The sequence below is a fragment of the Apis cerana genome, linkage group LG13, assembly GCF_029169275.1.
Source record: "Apis cerana isolate GH-2021 linkage group LG13, AcerK_1.0, whole genome shotgun sequence".
In the NCBI taxonomy this organism is placed as follows: Eukaryota; Metazoa; Arthropoda; class Insecta; order Hymenoptera; family Apidae; genus Apis; species Apis cerana.
Window position 1 is genome coordinate 4,591,004 of NC_083864.1, and position 21,127 is coordinate 4,612,130.

Below are 21,127 nucleotides of genomic sequence, written 5' to 3' on the forward strand. Positions count from 1 at the left end.
TTATATTTTACATTTTCTTAAATATCTCCTAAACTAATCGTTTTTCGCTATATATGGCCTAATACTTTTTATAGAGAATACAGAGACGCATCGATTGACGCATTAAAAATATACGATTCCATTAAGCAAATACAATTAACGTTGATAACTTTTTTATGGGTCCACCCACGAAAAAACTGAGATCACCAGAATGTAGCCCTTTCGAAACCATTCAACTTTTATTCCAAGCATTTTTTAATATTCTGAATAATAAGCGAGATATTCAAGAAAAAATGTTACGATCAAAATTCACTGAGGGATAGAAAAATTTTTGTCGAAAAATTCGATTTTGTATTAGGAGAACATGATACGATAGGAGGTCTTATATTTTACATTTTCTTAAATATCTCCTAAACTAATCGTTTTTCGCTATATATGGCCTAATACTTTTTATAAAGAATACAGAGACGCATCGATTGACGCATTAAAAAATATACGATTCCATTAAGCAAGTAAAATTGACGTTGATAACTTTTTTATGGGTCCACCCACGAAAAAACTGAGATCACCAGAATGTAGCCCTTTCGAAACCATTCAACTTTTATTCCAAGCATTTTTTAATATTCTGAATAATAAGCGAGATATTCAAGAAAAAGTGTTACGATCAAAATTCACTGAGGGATAGAAAAATTTTTGTCGAAAAATACGATTTTGTATTAGGAGAACATGATACGATAGGAGGTCTTATATTTTACATTTTCTTAAATATCTCCTAAACTAATCGTTTTTCGCTATATATGGCCTAATACTTTTTTATAGAGAATACAGAGACGCATCGATTGACGCATTAAAAAATATACGATTCCATTAAGCAAGTAAAATTGACGTTGATAACTTTTTTATGGGTCCACCCACGAAAAAACTGAGATCACCAGAATGTAGCCCTTTCGAAACCATTCAACTTTTATTCCAAGCATTTTTTAATATTCTGAATAATAAGCGAGATATTCAAGAAAAAGTGTTACGATCAAAATTCACTGAGGGATAGAAAAATTTTTGTCGAAAAATTCGATTTTGTATTAGGAGAACATGATACGATAGGAGGTCTTATATTTTACATTTTCTTAAATATCTCCTAAACTAATCGTTTTTCGCTATATATGGCCTAATACTTTTTTATAGAGAATACAGAGACGCATCGATTGGTGCATTAAAAAATATACGATTCCATTAAGCAAGTAAAATTGACGTTGATAACTTTTTTATGGGTCCACCCACGAAAAAACTGAGATCACCAGAATGTAGCCCTTTCGAAACCATTCAACTTTTATTCCAAGCATTTTTTAATATTCTGAATAATAAGCGAGATATTCAAGAAAAAAGTGTTACGATCAAAATTCACTGAGGGATAGAAAAATTTTTGTCGAAAAATTCGATTTTGTATTAGGAGAACATGATACGATAGGAGGTCTTATATTTTACATTTTCTTAAATATCTCCTAAACTAATCGTTTTTCGCTATATATGGCCTAATACTTTTTTATAGAGAATACAGAGACGCATCGATTGACGCATTAAAAAATATACGATTCCATTAAGCAAATACAATTGACGTTGATAACTTTTTTATGGGTCCACCCACGAAAAAACTGAGATCACCAGAATGTAGCCCTTTCGAAACCATTCAACTTTTATTCCAAGCATTTTTAATATTCTGAATAATAAGCGAGATATTCAAGAAAAAATGTTACGATCAAAATTCACTGAGGGATAGAAAAATTTTTGTCGAAAAATACGATTTTGTATTAGGAGAACATGATACGATAGGAGGTCTTATATTTTACATTTTCTTAAATATCTCCTAAACTAATCGTTTTTCGCTATATATGGCCTAATACTTTTTTATAGAGAATACAGAGACGCATCGATTGACGCATTAAAAAATATACGATTCCATTAAGCAAGTAAAATTGACGTTGATAACTTTTTTATGGGTCCACCCACGAAAAAACTGAGATCACCAGAATGTAGCCCTTTCGAAACCATTCAACTTTTATTCCAAGCATTTTTTAATATTCTGAATAATAAGCGAGATATTCAAGAAAAAATGTTACGATCAAAATTCACTGAGGGATAGAAAAATTTTTGTCGAAAAATACGATTTTGTATTAGGAGAACATGATACGATAGGAGGTCTTATATTTTACATTTTCTTAAATATCTCCTAAATTAATCGTTTTTCGCTATATATGGCCTAATACTTTTTATAGAGAATACAGGGACGCATCGATTGACGCATTAAAAAATATACGATTCCATTAAGCAAGTAAAATTGACGTTGATAACTTTTTTATGGGTCCACCCACGAAAAAACTGAGATCACCAGAATGTAGCCCTTTCGAAACCATTCAACTTTTATTCCAAGCATTTTTTAATATTCTGAATAATAAGCGAGATATTCAAGAAAAAATGTTACGATCAAAATTCACTGAGGGATAGAAAAATTTTTGTCGAAAAATTCGATTTTGTATTAGGAGAACATGATACGATAGGAGGTCTTATATTTTACATTTTCTTAAATATCTCCTAAACTAATCGTTTTTCGCTATATATGGCCTAATACTTTTTTATAGAGAATACAGAGGCGCATCGATTGGTGCATTAAAAAATATACGATTCCATTAAGCAAGTACAATTGACGTCGATAACTTTTTTATGGGTCCACCCACGAAAAAACTGAGATCACCAGAATGTAGCCCTTTCGAAACCATTCAACTTTTATTCCAAGCATTTTTTAATATTCTGAATAATAAGCGAGATATTCAAGAAAAAATGTTACGATCAAAATTCACTGAGGGATAGAAAAATTTTTGTCGAAAAATTCGATTTTGTATTAGGAGAACATGATACGATAGGAGGTCTTATATTTTACATTTTCTTAAATATCTCCTAAACTAATCGTTTTTCGCTATATATGGCCTAATACTTTTTATAGAGAATACAGAGACGCATCGATTGACGCATTAAAAATATACGATTCCATTAAGCAAATACAATTGACGTTGATAACTTTTTTATGGGTCCACCCACGAAAAAACTGAGATCACCAGAATGTAGCCCTTTCGAAACCATTCAACTTTTATTCCAAGCATTTTTTAATATTCTGAATAATAAGCGAGATATTCAAGAAAAAATGTTACGATCAAAATTCACTGAGGGATAGAAAATTTTGTTTGAAAAATTCGATTTTGTATTAGAGAACATGATACGATAGGAGGTCTTATATTTACATTTTCTTAAATATCTCCTAAACTAATCGTTTTTCGCTATATATGGCCTAATACTTTTTATAGGAAGGCAGACGCATCGATTGACGCATTAAAAAATATACGATTCCATTAAGCAAATACAATTGACGTTGATAACTTTTTATGGGTCCACCCACGAAAAAAACTGAGATCACCAGAATGTAGCCCTTTCTGGAAACCATTCAACTTTTATTCCAAGCATTTTTTAATATTCTGAATAATAAGCGAGATATTCAAGAAAAAATGTTACGATCAAAATTCACTGAGGGATAGAAAAATTTTTGTCGAAAAATTCGATTTTGTATTAGGAGAACATGATACGATAGGAGGTCTTATATTTTACATTTTCTTAAATATCTCCTAAACTAATCGTTTTTCGCTATATATGGCCTAATACTTTTTTATAGAGAATACAGAGACGCATCGATTGACGCATTAAAAAATATACGATTCCATTAAGCAAATACAATTGACGTTGATAACTTTTTTATGGGTCCACCCACGAAAAACTGAGATCACCAGAATGTAGCACTTTCGAAACCATTCAACTTTTATTCCAAGCATTTTTAATATTCTGAATAATAAGCGAGATATTCAAGAAAAAAATGTTACGATCAAAATTCACTGAGGGATAGAAAAATTTTTGTCGAAAAATACGATTTTGTATTAGGAGAACATGATACGATAGGAGGTCTTATATTTTACATTTTCTTAAATATCTCCTAAACTAATCGTTTTTCGCTATATATGGCCTAATACTTTTTTATAGAGAATACAGAGACGCATCGATTGACGCATTAAAAAATATACGATTCCATTAAGCAAATACAATTGACGTTGATAACTTTTTTATGGGTCCACCCACGAAAAAACTGAGATCACCAGAATGTAGCCCTTTCGAAACCATTCAACTTTTATTCCAAGCATTTTTAATATTCTGAATAATAAGCGAGATATCCAAGAAAAAATGTTACGATCAAAATTCACTGAGGGATAGAAAAATTTTTGTCGAAAAATTCGATTTTGTATTAGGAGAACATGATACGATAGGAGGTCTTATATTTTACATTTTCTTAAATATCTCCTAAACTAATCGTTTTTCGCTATATATGGCCTAATACTTTTTTATAGAGAATACAGAGACGCATCGATTGACGCATTAAAAAATATACGATTCCATTAAGCAAGTACAATTGACGTTGATAACTTTTTTATGGGTCCACCCACGAAAAAACTGAGATCACCAGAATGTAGCCCTTTCGAAACCATTCAACTTTTATTCCAAGCATTTTTTAATATTCTGAATAATAAGCGAGATATTCAAGAAAAAATGTTACGATCAAAATTCACTGAGGGATAGAAAAATTTTTGTCGAAAAATTCGATTTTGTATTAGGAGAACATGATACGATAGGAGGTCTTATATTTTACATTTTCTTAAATATCTCCTAAACTAATCGTTTTTCGCTATATATGGCCTAATACTTTTTTATAGAGAATACAGAGACGCATCGATTGGTGCATTAAAAAATATACGATTCCATTAAGCAAATAAAACTGACGTTGATAACTTTTTTATGGGTCCACCTACGAAAAAACTGAGATCACCAGAATGTAGCCCTTTCGAAACCATTCAACTTTTATTCCAAGCATTTTTTAATATTCTGAATAATAAGCGAGATATTCAAGAAAAAATGTTACGATCAAAATTCACTGAGGGATAGAAAAATTTTTGTCGAAAAATTCGATTTTGTATTAGGAGAACATGATACGATAGGAGGTCTTATATTTTACATTTTCTGAAATATCTCCTAAACTAATCGTTTTTCGCTATATATGGCCTAATACTTTTTTATAGAGAATACAGAGGCGCATCGATTGGTGCATTAAAAAATATACGATTCCATTAAGCAAGTACAATTGACGTCGATAACTTTTTTATGGGTCCACCCACGAAAAAACTGAGATCACCAGAATGTAGCCCTTTCGAAACCATTCAACTTTTATTCCAAGCATTTTTTAATATTCTGAATAATAAGCGAGATATTCAAGAAAAAATGTTACGATCAAAATTCACTGAGGGATAGAAAAATTTTTGTCGAAAAATACGATTTTGTATTAGGAGAACATGATGCGATAGGAGGTCTTATATTTTACATTTTCTTAAATATCTCCTAAACTAATTTTATTTATTATTATTTTATTATTAATTTTATTATTAATTAAATTTACAAAAATTTTCGAAAATTTTGAAATTTTATAAAATACTTACCTTTACTTACCTTTATATACTTACCTTATTTTAAAGATTATTTTTCAGCAAAAAAATGTTTTTATAAACATTTTTTTTAACATTTTTTTTAAACATTTTACTTAAATCTAATTATATAATATAATATACTTACCTGTTATACTTACCTTTTAAATAACTTTCCTTTTAAATGATTTTTTAGGATAGAATACAAAGGTTTTAACAAAAAATTCGATTTTTTAACAGGAGAATATAAGTTGATAGGAGAAAATTTTAGGAATTTTGGAACTAGGTAAATAAATAAATAATACGGTTTGTTCACAAAAATTGGTGTCTTTATTTATATTTTATATTTTTTACATTTTTTTTATATACATTTTATTACATATACATTTACATTTATATTTATTTACATTTTTAGTTTATATACAAAAATTTTCAATAGTTTTAAAAAAATTATTCGTGAAATACTTTCTTATTTTGCTTAAGTTTGCCTTAATGTACTTCTCCCACTTTGATGATGATTTTTCTGCAAACAAAAAAATTTTTAAACATTATATTCAAAAGTAATTATAGAATATAATATATTCATCTATTTTATATTTATCTTTTATATACTAGCCTTCTAACATTTACCTTGTAACACATACCTTTTAAAAAATATTAAAGTATACATAGCAGAAAATTTATATTTTGAAAAATGATTAAATTTAAATAAATATCTTTTAAATTAATAGTTTTTCACTATAAATGGTTCTATACATTTTTGTAGAAAATGTCAAGATGTATAGATTAGTGCATGTACAGATAGTGCAAAAGGTATATTTAAAGAAATAAGTTGGACTTGATAAGTTTTTTATGAATTCATCTATAAAAAAATTGAGGACACCAGAAGATAGCTCTTTTAAAACCATTCAACTTTTATTCCAAACATTTTTTAATATCATGCAGAATAAACGAGATATTTAACGAAAAAGATTGATATCGAAATTCTCTGAAGGAAGAAAAATTTTTGTCCAAAAATGCGACTTTGTATTAGGAGAACATGATACGATAGGAGGTCGATCGAGAAATTTTTCCAAGAAATGACATCGATTTCTCAGAATTCTTATGTCCGTATAATATTATTTAACGTATCACGCTTGTTTTCGGAAATATTAAAAAATGTTTTAAATAAAAGTTGAATGGTTTCCTGGGAGGTATATCCTGCTTTTATTTATTTTTTTATATATACAAGATTAAAAAATTTATAGGAATAAATGTTATTTGTTTAAATAGAACTATACATTTTTTAATACTCCAGTTGATGTATCCTAACACACTGTATAAAAAAGTATCAAGCCATATATTGCAAAAAACTTATAGTTTAGAAAATAATTAAATTTAATTAAATATCTTTTAAACTAATGGTTTTTCACCATAAATGGTCCTATACATTTTTATAGATAATGTCAAGATTCATAGATTAATGCATTAAAATATATATAATGCTATTTAAAGATATAAAGTTGGACTTGATAAGTTTTTTATGAATTCATCTATAAAAAAATTGAGGACACTAGAAGATAGCTCTTTTAAAACCATTCAACTTTCATTCCAAACATTTTTTAATATCATGCAGAATAAACGAGGTATTTAACGAAAAAGGTTGGTATTAAAATTCCCCGAAGGAAGAAAAATTTTTGTCCAAAAATTCGACTTTGTATTAGGAGAACATGATACGATAGGAGGTCGATCGAGAAATTTTTCCAAGAAATGACATCAAATTCTCGGAATCGCCAAAATTCTTGGAAATGACGTCAAATTTTTAGGATTTTTAAAATTCTTGGAACTACGACCCATTCTTGGAAATTTCCTACTGAATTTCGAACGAACGAAACTTTTGGCTAAAAATTCAATTTTGTATTAGGAGAATATAATTTAAGAAGAGTTTTTTCACATTTATTATACATTTATCGTTCTCCTACTCATTTCTTGATTATTTCTTTTAACGTTGCCATTTTTTTCAAACTTACAAACATAAACAATTACGGACATAAACAATTCTTTCACAATTTCTGAAAATAGAAGATTTATTTATTAAAAATTCGTAATATTATATTTTATTTATGATCTTTATAATTATATTTCTTTTTGTGATCTTATATTTTTTTAATTAATTTTAAATATATGAAGTTTATATATGCGTGTTCTTTATTCTCTTTTCTAAATATTCACGACACATTATTTGGTAATTTATAGTTTTACAAGGAATCTTCAATTTTTCCCATCTATTCTCGTTCTTTTATAATTTAAAACTTCCTCCAAATGAACAAGTCGATTTTATACGAATATAATAAATGATAAAAGATCCTATTCCTTAGATAAGTGTCTATCTAAGAAGGTTCATAAAAATATAACATTATAACCAGCATTGTAACAGACTATATTATGATAATGATACGGTATGTGCATATCAAGCTGGAAAATTGTGGACAACATTTTTCTCGTGGGAAAAAAGCTTTCTATAGGCACCGTTTACTTACGATAGCCAGTGTTTTATAAAATTTTTTCGAATCCTCTCCTTAAGCAAGTATTATAATTTTCTCGAGATAAAAATATTTTCTTTAATCGACGATCTTAAATGTCCAATTACTTATTTTGATCAAAATTATCTCGTTAAATGATAAAGGGAGGAACCGTGAATCGCAGAAATTCGTGTACTGATACAATAGGATTAATGAAAGTATTTCTTCTATTATATCTTTTCATTATTTATCGTTTTTTATCAGTTGAAAAATGACCATTCTACAGCCAATTTTTAATATACTAACAATTTGCGGATGTCGGATGCCGTCCTCGTGTCGGACACCGTACAAGAAGATGCTGTACATTTTGTACGCGATATTTGTGTTACTTTTGCTCTACAGTTTCTGTATCTCACAATTTTTAAACGTGATAATTAACGTGAGAACAGCGGACGAATTATGCAACAGTTTTTACATGTTCATTGCGTCGTTCTTATCCTGTTGCAAGATCGTCGCGCTTCTGATAAATCATAAAACGATTAAAATCTTTAGAAGGAAGCTCGAGGAGGAGCCTTGTAAACCTACGAATACCAAGGAGGTTATGATTCAAAAAAGTTTCGACAAGAATATCGGGTAAACGTTTAAAGTGTATCGAAAAACTGTTCTTTCATTTCGTTCTTTTTCATTTTTAATTAAAAAACTATTTTTTTTAAACGAATGACGAAGCTTTTTAATAATACGTTTGTATCGGACAAAATTCTAATTGAACTATTCAAAATTATGTAATTTAAGTCACATTTTTGTTATGAAAAATTTGCAAAAGAATCTCGTTCACTCTCGATCAGCAACGAAATAGATAATTGAATGACGAGCCTTCATCAAACGCTTGACAGGTTGATCACTATTTCTTATACGGTCATGGTGGAGTTTACAGTATTTTGTATGATTGTATCTTCACTGGTAACCGACTTCAGAAACCAGAGACTGGCGTACGAAGCTTGGCTACCTTTCAACTACTCTGCACCAAATTATTATTACTATTACATCGCATACGTTCATCAGATCATCGCTCTGATTGGTACGTCGCTTTTAAACGTGGCCTGTGACGTGACCATTTGCGGATTGTTCGTCCATATGTACAGCCAGCAAGAAATATTGAAGCACAGATTGAAGGAAATCGTAAATGTTGGAAGTAGATCGACTATTGGAAAGATCGTTCATTTTCATAATTATCTATACGGGTTAGTTTGTGTTCAATCTAAATGTCTCGAAAAAAAAATCGAAAAAAAATTCGAAATATTCATTGTAAAAGATTATTTATAATTCTTTCTTTTTCCTTTAATTCGCGAACAATTTTCGAACGGACGTATAGATACGCTTTTATGGTAGAGGAGAAATTCAAGAAAATAATAGGTATTCAACTTTTATCGAGTACTCTGGTAGTATGCTTTATTCTTTACAAATTGGCGAACACGTCATTTATCAGCTCTAAATTTCTGGAATTCGTCCTATATTTGGCGTGCATGATGACACAGATCTTTTTTTATTGCTGGTACGGGAATCAGCTCAAATTAAAGGTAAATCACATTGAGAATTTGTTAAAATTATGCGAATCTCGAATTTCAATTTCATAATCCACGCTCGAAAATCTACGATCAGAGTGTCGAGATTGTGGACACGATTTTCGAATTAGATTGGATCTCCCTTGACGATAGAAGCAAGAAAGATTTGATAAATATAATGAGAAGAGCGATGAATCCGATCGAGTTGACCTGCGCATACATCTTTACAATGGATTTGAAGACTTTCGTGAGCGTTAGTATAGATATTAAAACAATATTAATGTTAAAAAAAGGTTTCTTTTTTTCAGATTTCAATACGTACACTCTTTTTGCAGATATTGAAAATGTCGTACTCGACGTACAATTTCCTTCAGAGAACGAAGGAATCGTAAATTGCAAAGTTTTGATCAATCTTTGCCTAATCAAAGACTAATCTGATTTTCAAGATCAAGAACGTAGAATTTTTTCTAATTCGAAATCTTAAAATCTAAAGTTTAAAATTTTTCCGTAAAAAAAAAGCGAATCTTAAACTTTGAAATCGAATTTTAACAAGCTATATAATAAAATCATTTATTAAATCATATGAGTCTCAGTTTAAAGTATTTATCTCACCTATTCTATGAATCTTCTTTTATGTTCTTGCGAAAGAAAATTTCTCTCCAACTCTTTGTTCGAAACAGACGAGATGCACAGAAGACCAATTTCCTTGATATTACTTGATATTCGTTAAATATTTATTCCAACTCAAGATTATTCTTTCCAATGTTAAACTATTGAGAATAATATAATTGATGGAGAGAAAATAAAAATTGACGTTTCTCCAACAAATTTTCCACTTTTCCATTTTCCTGAAATTACAACACATAATAATATAGTATACATAAAGAAAAAAGAAAAAGTTTCATGAATGATGATGTACGCGCGCGCGCATATAGATAACCGCTCATTTATTTGACCCAAAGGTAAAGGTAAAGAATATATTGATGCCCGCTTAAATATATTATGCGCCAACGTATTTCTCCCTTTTCCTCTTCTTCCATCTTATTTCAGGTTTATTATTATGTCGAAGTAACGAAATAATATCGAAGTAACGAAACGTCGTAGAATCGAAACGTAATCGTTAAAAAGGGAAAAATTTACATTCAATTTACGAGTCGCCGCTTGCTACTTCGTCATCTTTGAAAAATCCGAGTAGCACGCTGAACAATGATTAATCGAACGTGATTAAAAACGTAGGAGGAAAATAGTCGAATTTTAATGTTGAGAAAAAGAAATTGAAAAAAAAGAAGAGAAACGATGCAATTGTTACGAACGATATATCATCTTTTGACGTCGTGCGCTTGTTGGCGACCACTATTCTTGTCCCCATTAAAAAACTTCGCGTATACAGTTTACTATTGCTACGTGATCCTATTGATATACGGAGCCACGTTTTGCCAAGTCGTCGATTTATTATTAATCGTGGAGACTGAGGATGAATTTTGCGACAATTTTTACCTTACATTGGCAATTTTTATCTCGTGCCACAAGATGTACAATATGCTCATCAATCGTGAAAATATCATCCTCGTAACTAGCATGTTGGAAAGCAAACCGTTCCAGCCTGAGACAGAGGAAGAGGTGGATATGAGAGACAAATGCGAGAAACAGGCCAGGTGAATATTTTACTTATCCTTTCTAGAATGTTATTAATATACTTCTTATTAATATCCTTTCTAGAATGTTATTTACTTATTCCGTGAAAATTACTCGATATTAACATTACATGTACAGACCGAATCAAAAAAGACGATATGACAGATATGCTTTTATAAAAATTGATCGATTCAAGTAAAAATAAATGTATTTGGGAGCTAAATGTTCGAGCTATTGTAAGGAATAATATTTTAAGAAATAATATATATTTACAAACCATCTTTCTTGATTCATCCTGTATTTATGTTAAAAACCGGATACGTACCGAATATCATTGTTTCTTTAATGATCGCTGCAGATTGAACGCGATTTATTTCGCAATTCTAGTCGAATTGTCAGTGATGTCGTTGTCATTCGGCGGCCTGCTCAAAGCTGAGAATCACAAGTTACCGTATCGAATGTGGTTACCCTACAATTATACCTCCTCATCTGCATACATTTTCATTTACACGCAACAAGTTATAAGTCTGATCATTGGTGCTATGATACACATCGCTTGCGACAGCTTCATCTGGGCCTTGTTGATGTACATCTGCAGCCAGATCGAGATTTTCAATTGTCGGTTAAAAAAGATCAAGCACGAAAAGAATAAAGTTACGAAACTGTGCATACATTATCATAATCTTATATATCGGTATGATGTAATCTTCTTGTCTCTTTTTAACTTTTCTTTTCTTATTCCCTTAACTGGGCCAAAATACAAAAACTCGTCGCACAGTTAAGGGATAGAGCAATTAGAAAATTACTTTTAATTCGTGTGCAAACGATTTCCAGATTGGCTACAACGATAAACGAACAGTTTAAAATGGTGATTTTCGTTCAATTCACAATGAGTACGTTAACGATATGCATTAATCTTTATATATTAACGGGAACACAGATTACGTTCGAGAGGATTATGCAATTAACGATATACAGTATCTGTATATTAATACAAATATATATTTTCTGCTGGTACGGGAACGAGGTTAAGCTTAAGGTATATTCTCTCCGCGATAATAACGAATCAAGTCATTCTATTTCAATCTGTTACCTTGTATTTTTTTCATCCTCCAGAGCCTCGATATTTCCAACATGATTTTCGAACTTGACTGGCCGGATCTCGATAATTCCACTAAACGAGACTTGTTGATGATCATGATGCGTGCATCGTATCCTATCGAAATAACTAGCATTCATGTGATTACCATGAATCTCGATTCATTTGTGATCGTTAGTACGAAAAAGATCAATTTATTTTTCAACTTCCTGTATTTGAAAATAGCACGTGAACGTAGAGATCGAATCTCTCGTTCTAAATATCAAAGCATGATATTTTTTTTTCCAAACTTTGCATTCAAGACATCGCACAATTTGTTATTAATCTTAAACACATATTCACAGCTGTTAAAAACTTCATATTCAGCGTACAATCTGCTCCAAGGTAACAGAGAATAACGGCGGATGTTCCTCCACTGTGCTTTTGACCACTTTTGTAGGATGAAACGTGATTTACGACGAAGAGGAGTAAAATAACTCGTTCGCATAAACCACTTAACGCTATGAAAGAAGGTAGTGCAGAAAGAATACAATAAATGAAACAATAAATGATATTCAGAAACGGTAGGTTCATAGTGGAAGTCTTCCTTTTTTTCTTTTTATTTCTTTTTTTTTTTTTTTTTATTCCCTTGCTCGAATTCGTTTACAACAAACGATCACCGCATTATTATTTCACGAGCTTTTATATCTCAAGCTCGAGCCGTCTTTCATCAAGAATATGTGAATTTCCGGTAAAAAGAAATGGAAAATACAAGAATGAGAGGTAAAATTATCGATGCTATCGTTGGAAAAGTTACAACAATTGTGTACATTTATAATAATTATGATATGGAATATTGAAAATTCACTTGCTAGTATCTCCATGAATCTCGAATCTTTGCTCAGTTTCGAATATTTAACTTTAATAATTTAACGATTTTTATTTTATTTTAATTAATGCACAGCAATAATAAAAGTAAATAATGTTCTTTTTAAAAGAAGAATATTGAGGAATAATAAACGAAGCACTCACCTAAGATCTTATACAAATGTTCTTCTATAACGCGATAATAAATGTCAGCTCCGTTAAAATAGCATTGCTGAAGTTACTTTTTTTTTTTTTTAATTCGAAATTGAGATGAAGACATTCCGTGAACGACTGACTCTCCTCGATCAGTTAGATAAATAAATGATAATTATCATTTCGTGTCTTTCACGATCACAATTTATATTTCAACGTAGTTTAAAGGATAATTTTAATATGAAATGTCAGAAAGCCAGAAATAGGGGAAGAAACTACCACGATGTTTTTAAAGATAGATTTTCTGTTTCTAAGATAGGCCTTTGCATCATTAACAAACATAATGACGTAGAACGCATTGGAATAGAAGAAATAGCTTCGTCTACTAAAAGGGTTGAACTTGTCGATATTCTGGGATGGTCAGTGGTACTTGAAATAGAGTTCGACTTTTGCAAAGATCCACTTGTATTGGCGATTCGCGTTTCGCTATATTAACAAAAAAAAAAAATTATTTTTCCATTTACGAACGAAATAATTACTTCCGTTCACGTGTTGGCTAAATTTCTGTTTCACAAATAACTTAAAATCTTAAGAATTAAATGTAAAAAAATTGCCGATGAATTTTCATAAAAATGGTCGTGCAGGCGTTGCAATGGACACGTTTCCTTCTCTCGGTTTGCGGCTGCATGCCACCAACGTCGTGGAAATCGTCGTTTAAAAAGTCGCTGTACAATATTTACACGTTCGTTATATGGTTGTTAATACTGAGCCTCGTATCCACCCAAATATTAGACATAATTATCAACGTGAAAAATAAGAATGAATTCATAGAGAATTTTTATATCACGCTGGTTGTATTCGTTACAAGTTGCAAAATGACTATTATATTAAGGTATCGTAAAAATATTTTATCTTTGATGGACGATCTTCAACACGAGCCTTTTTCACCGATCACACACGAGGAAAACGAGATCCGTACAAAATTTAACAAAATGAACGAGTAAGTCTTTATTATTTTTCAACGCTCTCGAAAAATATCCCTTGCGAGTTTGAAATCAATTTCTTTTTTTCTTTTTTTTTTTACAGACGGACTTCGATTTGTTACACAATTCTGGTCTTAGTTTCCGCGACATGGATATTCGTGAGATCGTTCTTTACCGATTTCAAAAAAAGAAAACTGACCTTTCGAGCTTGGCTGCCGTACGATTATTCGGAATTGTTGCCATTCACGTTGAGTTACGCTCACCAAGCGACAACTTCAATGTTCTGCTCTTGTCAGAACATTTCATGCGACACCCTGTTCGGTGGCTTTTTGGTTCAAATTTACTGCCAATTCGAAATACTGGAGGAGCGTCTGAAAAATGTTCAACAAGACGAGTCTAATTATTCGGCGAAACAATGCGTTAAACATTATCATCAAATATACAAGTTTGTTCAAAACGTTTATTTTTTTATATTTTACAGAAGATAGTTGGATAAATATTTTAAATTATTGCAACAGATTCTCTAGAACGTTGAACGAGAAATTCAAGGTAATACTCTTCTTGCAATTTTGCGCGATCGCGTTCATACTCTGTTTCAATCTCTATCGAATGACCACTATAACGATGATTCCTAAATTACTGGAAGCGTCCCTATATTTAATTCGCGTTTTAGTTCAGATATTGTACTATTGTTGGTTCAGTAACGAAGTCAAATTAAAGGTTAGTCGTTGAGGCGAAGAAACGAGGTGTGTAAAATTTTTCCTAAATGTTTCGCGATTTTCTTTTCTTTTTTCCTCCTCATTACAGAGTCTCGAGGTGCCCGGCATGATATTTAAAAGCGATTGGACATCGTGGGACGACAAGACGAAAAAAATCTTTCTAATAATCATGACACGAGCGACACAACCTTTCGAATTTACCAGTGGTTATTTGGTGACGTTGAACCTTGAATTTTTCGTAGCGGTTAGTATTAAATAATACAATGTATTCTATTTTTATCCATGCAATTATTTATTATAAAACTTACCCTTTGCTCTTACGTATTTGCTGTAATGTAATTAAGTATCTAAGAATGAAAGTGTCAGAAATGTAGATAAATTGTGAAGTTAGAAGTTTAGAACTGTGCCAATCCATGTCCCTTCAATAGTATTTTAACTAGAAATCATTATAATTAATGTAGAATAAAATAAAGTATGTTGAGAATTAATTGCATGGATTGAAATAGGACGAAACTTATATGATTTTGAAATTAAACATTTTTAGACTGCTGTCTAATTCTAACTGAATATAATATTTTTATTAGAGTTAATAATTTCTTTTATTACAGCTAATAAAAGCTTCGTATTCCGTCTTTAATTTATTGCAACGAACTAAATGAAGATCTCCCCGTCTTAAAATTATTTATTCCAATTCGAAACAGATGCATGTAGCTGAAAATGAATCCCGTTAATCCCGTTTCTGTATCACGAAATTACAACAGATTTATAAATAAAACTGGTATAAATACTTACTCGATCGTAGAAAAAAAAATATTCTTCTATATTTATTTCTCTTCCTGTTGAAAAGATACGCGTATCTCATTCTTTAACCAACTTATTGCTAACGTTCCTTTTATTTTATGAAACATTATAGAGAATATATCGATATAATACAATATAGTATATATATATATTTATATTTGACTTGCAACATTGCGTCGCGGATAAAAACTATATAATAAAACTATGAATGTATAAAAGTTAAGACCATTATTATTTAAATTGTACTTATACATAATACAAAATGCAACTCACGATACCATTACAATAATGAATATGTATATACCGAAGGGTAAACTCTGTACGAAATAACTCGATTCGAGGGCGCACGACGGATATCGATATTTTTACGCAAGTCGTAAGTAACGTTCGAAACTACGTCGAGCGATAGTTATGGTATAAGGATATATATCTATACCCTTTTCGAATTTGTCCCTCTATACTTTCGATAATTATTGCGATAAGGTCTAATTGAATAAGAAAAAAGAATAATACACGTAAAGATTTTTTCCTTTCTGACGTCGACAATGCGCATACTGCGATGGACGTTTCTCTTGTTCGCGTTGTGCGGTTGTTTCCCACCCTCGTCGTGGACAACGCGCCTGAAAAGATACTTGTACAAGATTTACGCTGTATTTTCATTCATAGCGTTGAACAGTTTCTTACTTTCACAAATATTGGACATGGTGTACAATGTAAAAGACACGGACGATTTCAGTGACAATTTCTCGGTAACTGTGGTAGTATTCGTCACGTGTTTCAAACTGATCACTATACTGACACGCCGTGAGAACATTCTACTTTTGTGCAACGCCCTAAAGCAGGAGCCACTTTCGCCGATGAACACGGAAGAATTTGAAATTTTCTTGAAATTCGAAAAGCTCACCGAGTAAGTTGATCGTCATCTTTAGTTAAATGAGATTGAAAGTACATTTTTCATCTTTCCCTTTTCTTCTTCTTTTTATCTTTCCAGTTGGAACACGCTTGGCTACTTCATCCTACTTATGTCTTCTTCATTGTGTATACTGATGGGATCGCTTCTCGCAAATTTCAAGATCAGAAAATTGGCGTTTCGAACGTGGCTGCCTTACGATTACTCGACCGCGTCTGCATTTCTGCTTGCCTTCGCTTACCAAATCGTGGTCGCAACGGTGTGCACCTTCGCATGCGTCGCCAGCGATACTTTGTACAGCGGCCTGTTGATACATATTAGCTGCCAATTCGAAATACTGGAGCATCGTCTGAAAAACATTGGATCGGATAAAAATTATAGTATGAAACAGTGTGTTCGTCATCACAATCATATATATAAGTTAGTTTGTCAATTTACGGTGAATTTTGATAAGTTAAGCAACATATACATATACACATTTACACATTTTGGAACTTTGCAGATATGGAGAGATGGTGAACGATGCATTTCAATCGATCATGTTCTTTCAATTCTGCACGAGTCTGTCAATGATCTGTTTCAATTTCTACCGAATAATGCAAATAGAAATGGATTCGAGATACATAGGGACAATCCTCTACATGGTGTGCTCGTTAATGCAGATATTTTATTATTGTTGGTTCAGCAACGAAGTCAAGCTCAAGGTTCGTTATTGCCAAGTGAAAGATACGAATATGACACATGATTATGATTTTCTTTTCTTCTTCTTCTTCGTTCCACAGAGTTTGGAACTTTCCGATATGATATTCAGAAGCAATTGGACATCGTTGAATAACAACGTTCAGAGGGCCATTCTATTGGTAATGAGGCGTTCGATGAAACCCATTGAATTTACCAGCATTTACATCGTATCCGTGAACCTCGATTCCTTCATGACAGTCAGTATTCGAAAAATTTCTTCTTGTACACACCTTCAGGTTAAAACATATTGTGCAACGTACTTATGTTGTAGTTGTTGAAAAGTTCGTACTCAGCGTTCAGTGTGTTGCAACAGAGCCGAGAATCGTAAAATCGAGCAAGAAAATTTGCTTAACGTAGAGCCGTCTTTCTTCGATTCTTCTTGGTGGGATAGATCAAGAGCAGAGAAGAAGGAAGAGAAGAAAAACTATGTTCCTAGATGATCGAATAAAACACTCTAGAAATATACAAAAGTATCGAGAAGTAAATTTTAATAAATCATGTTATGAAATATAGATATATTACGCACTTGTGTAATAAATTTCATCTTCTGTCGATTTCTCTTTTTCTTTCTCGCCATTTTTTCTTTTCTTTCGCTTTTATTCGAACGTGCAATGCCCACCTTATCTGTTTCACTCTCTTGAAACGCAACTGAACTCGTATTAACTCCATAATAAATAAAACGATACGCTCGGGAATAGAAATTGGACTGGTATAGATATAGATTCCGTGTTGTTATTAAAACCGTAATTACATAAGGGTGCATCTAAATTACTCGTGTCATTTGAGTCGTCGAGTTGAACTTCGGTTAAATGGTAGGGATGCATCGTAACATGCACTATAATGATCCTCGTACGGTCAGTAATTACGATAATTACGCGCAATGAGAAAAACAGGGAAGAAATATCGATATTTTATACATCGATGGCGTGAAATGTTTAAAAAAGTAAAAATAAACAGAAAAGCAGTAAAAACGGAAAGGAAATTAGAATGAAATGAAATATCTTCTCGATGTTTAAAAATGTTTATCTAAAATGATTCGCGTTGAACGCTTTATCTTTCACTTTCTTTATAATCGTGATTTGTAAAAAAAATAATCCTCGAAAATAATCCTTTAAACGAAACTTTAGTGCTTAATTTTTCTGTTTTTACAGTAGAAATATTATTACAAAAAAAAAATATATCAGAGTAATTATATCTGCTTTTGCAATTGATGTAAGCGGAAAATAGAAAGAAAAGATAACGTAAAGAAACATAGAAATCGATAATAGTAAATACTTATGCACTTACAGTTGTCAACTTGTTTTTAAAAATGTAATTCCTCGCGTTATATCGTCGCATCGCAGTAATGTCAGTAATTACGATAATTGCATAGGGGTAAATTCCAAGAGAAAACTGTTCCATTTGACAGAACGCAAAGAATGTTGACATCTTATAATGGTTAGTAGCACTTAATGAAAGAGCTATCCTCTAAAGATACCCTTTGTTTTTATATATCACGATTAGAAATATAAAATAACTCGTTTAATCGAATAATATTTTCCTTTCTCTTTCTCTACAATACATTTTTTAAAATGTATTGTATTCTCGAAAAATCTTATTAGTAAAATTTGTCGAAATGTAAAAAAAGGAGAGGAAGCATTGAAAATTTTGATTATTTGATCCCGATTTTGATTTACAAAGCAGAATAAATCATTTATCGAATAAAATGCACTTATTGCGATGGACATTCAAGCTTTTCGTTGCCACTGGATACTTTTTATCACCGAAAGTCAAGTCTCCGACAAAACGATTTCTCTACAATGTATATACCGTCGTGATGACATTATTTTTATTAAGTTTCTTGCTCACGTTAATTGTGCAAATCGTTCTCCATGTGAAAACTGCGGATGAATTCAGTAAAAATTTCGGTATAACCATCACGGTATTCACCACCATTTGTAAGTTTATCAACTTACTGTTCCGACGAGGAGTTATCGTAAGTTTGTTGGATTTGTTGCAAAAGGAACCCTTCTTGCCGATGAACATAGAAGAAATAAAAATTCACACGAAGTACAACAAGCTAATCGAGTAAGTTTTCTTCTTTTTTTTTTTTTTCGATATACGGCTCAAACACAGAAACAAAGATATTGTTCGACTTTTTAATTTGTTTTTACAGGAAAGTCAGTATTTTTTATACGTTGCAAAACATATCCTGCCTGATCGCTTTGATTGGCGCAACATTAATCACCGATTTCAAGAAGAAAAAATTAACTTTCGAGGCTTGGATACCTTTCAATTATACTGCCTCCTGGTTTTTGTTCTCTTTAACTTTTATCCATCAGTGCGGATGCGCGGTGGTCACTTCCTTTGGGATCAGTATTTTCGATACCCTATTCGCCGGCCTCCTACTTCAAATATGTTGTCAATTGGACACGCTTGTATACCGACTGCAAAATATCAAAGAAGACGCGATTCAATCGTTGAAATATTGCGCGCGTCAACACGAATTGATATACAGGTTTGTATATCACTGTATATGATTAATAAAAGTGATGACGATAAAAAGCAGTGGAATGATATTTGCTTCGTTTCAGATTCACCGAATTGATGAATAAATTGTTCAGTTCGATATTGTGCTTGCAATTTTTGATTAGCGCGGCCGCAATATGCTTTAGCGTTTATCGGGTAATATATACGAAAACAGATTCACAATTTGCAGGAGCGATAATATTTGTTTTTTCCGCATTAATTCAAATCTTTTACTTTTGCTGGCACGGGGATATAGCAAAATACAAAGTAATTACGATCTCTTTTGTTCCCTCGCGGAAACGGTATTTCAATCATTTTTTCTTTTTTTATCCACGCAGAGCCTTGAGATTCCCGACATGATATTTAATAGCAATTGGCCGAATTTGAGCAACGACGCCAAGAAAATTCTCTTGATAATCATGGCACGCTCGTTGACGCCTGTCGAGGTCGTCAGCGCTCACATTATACCCCTCAATCTGGAATCTTTCAAGGGTGTCAGTATATATATATACGTAAAAAATTATATGCATATTTTATATTATATACCATAGAATACTTTTTAATATTGTAACGATTTTAGAATTTTTGAATAGTATTTTTTTTTTTTTTAATCTTTTAATCGTCCAAGCGATCTTAGATTCATTATAAAATTTTATCTGCGCGCTAATTTTTCGAATAATTTTATATTATTTTAAAAATTTTCTCCATCCAATTGTTACAGGAACTATATTCTATAACATATATATTCTGTTTGTTATAGTTGATAAAAGCTACTTACTCGGCGTATAACATGCTGCAACAGGCTAAATAGAATTTATGTGGTTTATGGTGTCGTTAGTGGTAACGTTTTCTTCTGTTCCTTCCTGGTGTATGGAATAATGATGATTAAAGAGAAGGAAAACAAGCTATTCGAACAAATAAATTATGTAGCTTTCAAATGTAATAAATTTATTATAAATTTAATATTCAAATGAGATTTGAAATTTCAGAATGGGAACTTATTATAAAATTTTGAAACAATTTCAATGGAGAATTATCCATAATCCAAGTGAATCCACAAAAAATCTGATTAAAAAATCTGAGTAAAAAAAATTATTATTTCAAGTCAAAATTCTTAAATATTAGT

General features: G+C 31.4%; 4 protein-coding genes and 1 long non-coding RNA gene across 6 annotated transcripts; 4 read left to right on the plus strand and 1 right to left on the minus strand.

The window, feature by feature from the left end:
- Nucleotides 1-5,850: 5,850 nt before the first annotated feature.
- LOC133667164 (uncharacterized) lies at nt 5,851-11,411 on the minus strand. Its single transcript, XR_009832375.1, has 3 exons — nt 11,104-11,411; nt 10,219-10,454; nt 5,851-6,066 (listed from the first exon to the last, which is right to left on the minus strand). It is a non-coding gene; the product is annotated as an uncharacterized LOC133667164 (long non-coding RNA).
- Nucleotides 7,670-10,187, plus strand: LOC107993409 (odorant receptor 46a-like). The gene is made up of 4 exons (XM_017049808.3): nt 7,670-9,285; nt 9,417-9,621; nt 9,704-9,859; nt 9,942-10,187. Exons 1-4 carry the CDS (start codon nt 8,909-8,911, stop codon nt 9,996-9,998), a joined length of 795 nt encoding a protein of 264 aa, XP_016905297.1. The 5' UTR covers nt 7,670-8,908; the 3' UTR covers nt 9,999-10,187.
- A 158-nt stretch (nt 11,412-11,569) lies between the features above and the next one.
- Nucleotides 11,570-12,824, plus strand: LOC107993392 (odorant receptor 4-like). Its single transcript, XM_062083997.1, has 4 exons — nt 11,570-11,935; nt 11,983-12,280; nt 12,358-12,513; nt 12,685-12,824. Exons 1-4 carry the CDS (start codon nt 11,643-11,645, stop codon nt 12,736-12,738), a joined length of 801 nt encoding a protein of 266 aa, XP_061939981.1. The 5' UTR covers nt 11,570-11,642; the 3' UTR covers nt 12,739-12,824.
- A 927-nt stretch (nt 12,825-13,751) lies between these two features.
- LOC107993407 (odorant receptor 46a-like) lies at nt 13,752-15,852 on the plus strand. Of its 2 annotated transcripts, none has more exons than XM_017049802.3 (5): nt 13,752-14,339; nt 14,426-14,767; nt 14,841-15,042; nt 15,130-15,285; nt 15,650-15,852. In XM_017049802.3, the coding sequence occupies exons 1-5, from the start codon at nt 13,972-13,974 to the stop codon at nt 15,698-15,700; spliced, it is 1,119 nt and encodes a 372-aa protein (XP_016905291.1). In that variant the 5' UTR covers nt 13,752-13,971; the 3' UTR covers nt 15,701-15,852. The 2 variants fall into 2 exon arrangements, with proteins under 2 accessions (XP_016905291.1, XP_016905293.1); XM_017049804.3 differs by having other exon boundaries at nt 14,841-14,871; nt 15,650-15,839.
- Nucleotides 15,853-16,339: 487 nt separating this feature from the next.
- Nucleotides 16,340-21,078, plus strand: LOC107993393 (uncharacterized). Its single transcript, XM_062083998.1, has 10 exons — nt 16,340-16,749; nt 16,834-17,172; nt 17,255-17,690; nt 17,765-17,817; nt 18,783-18,867; nt 19,148-19,560; nt 19,649-19,990; nt 20,067-20,268; nt 20,340-20,495; nt 20,762-21,078. Exons 1-10 carry the CDS (start codon nt 16,388-16,390, stop codon nt 20,810-20,812), a joined length of 2,439 nt encoding a protein of 812 aa, XP_061939982.1. The 5' UTR covers nt 16,340-16,387; the 3' UTR covers nt 20,813-21,078.
- The last annotated feature ends 49 nt before the right edge of the window (nt 21,079-21,127 follow it).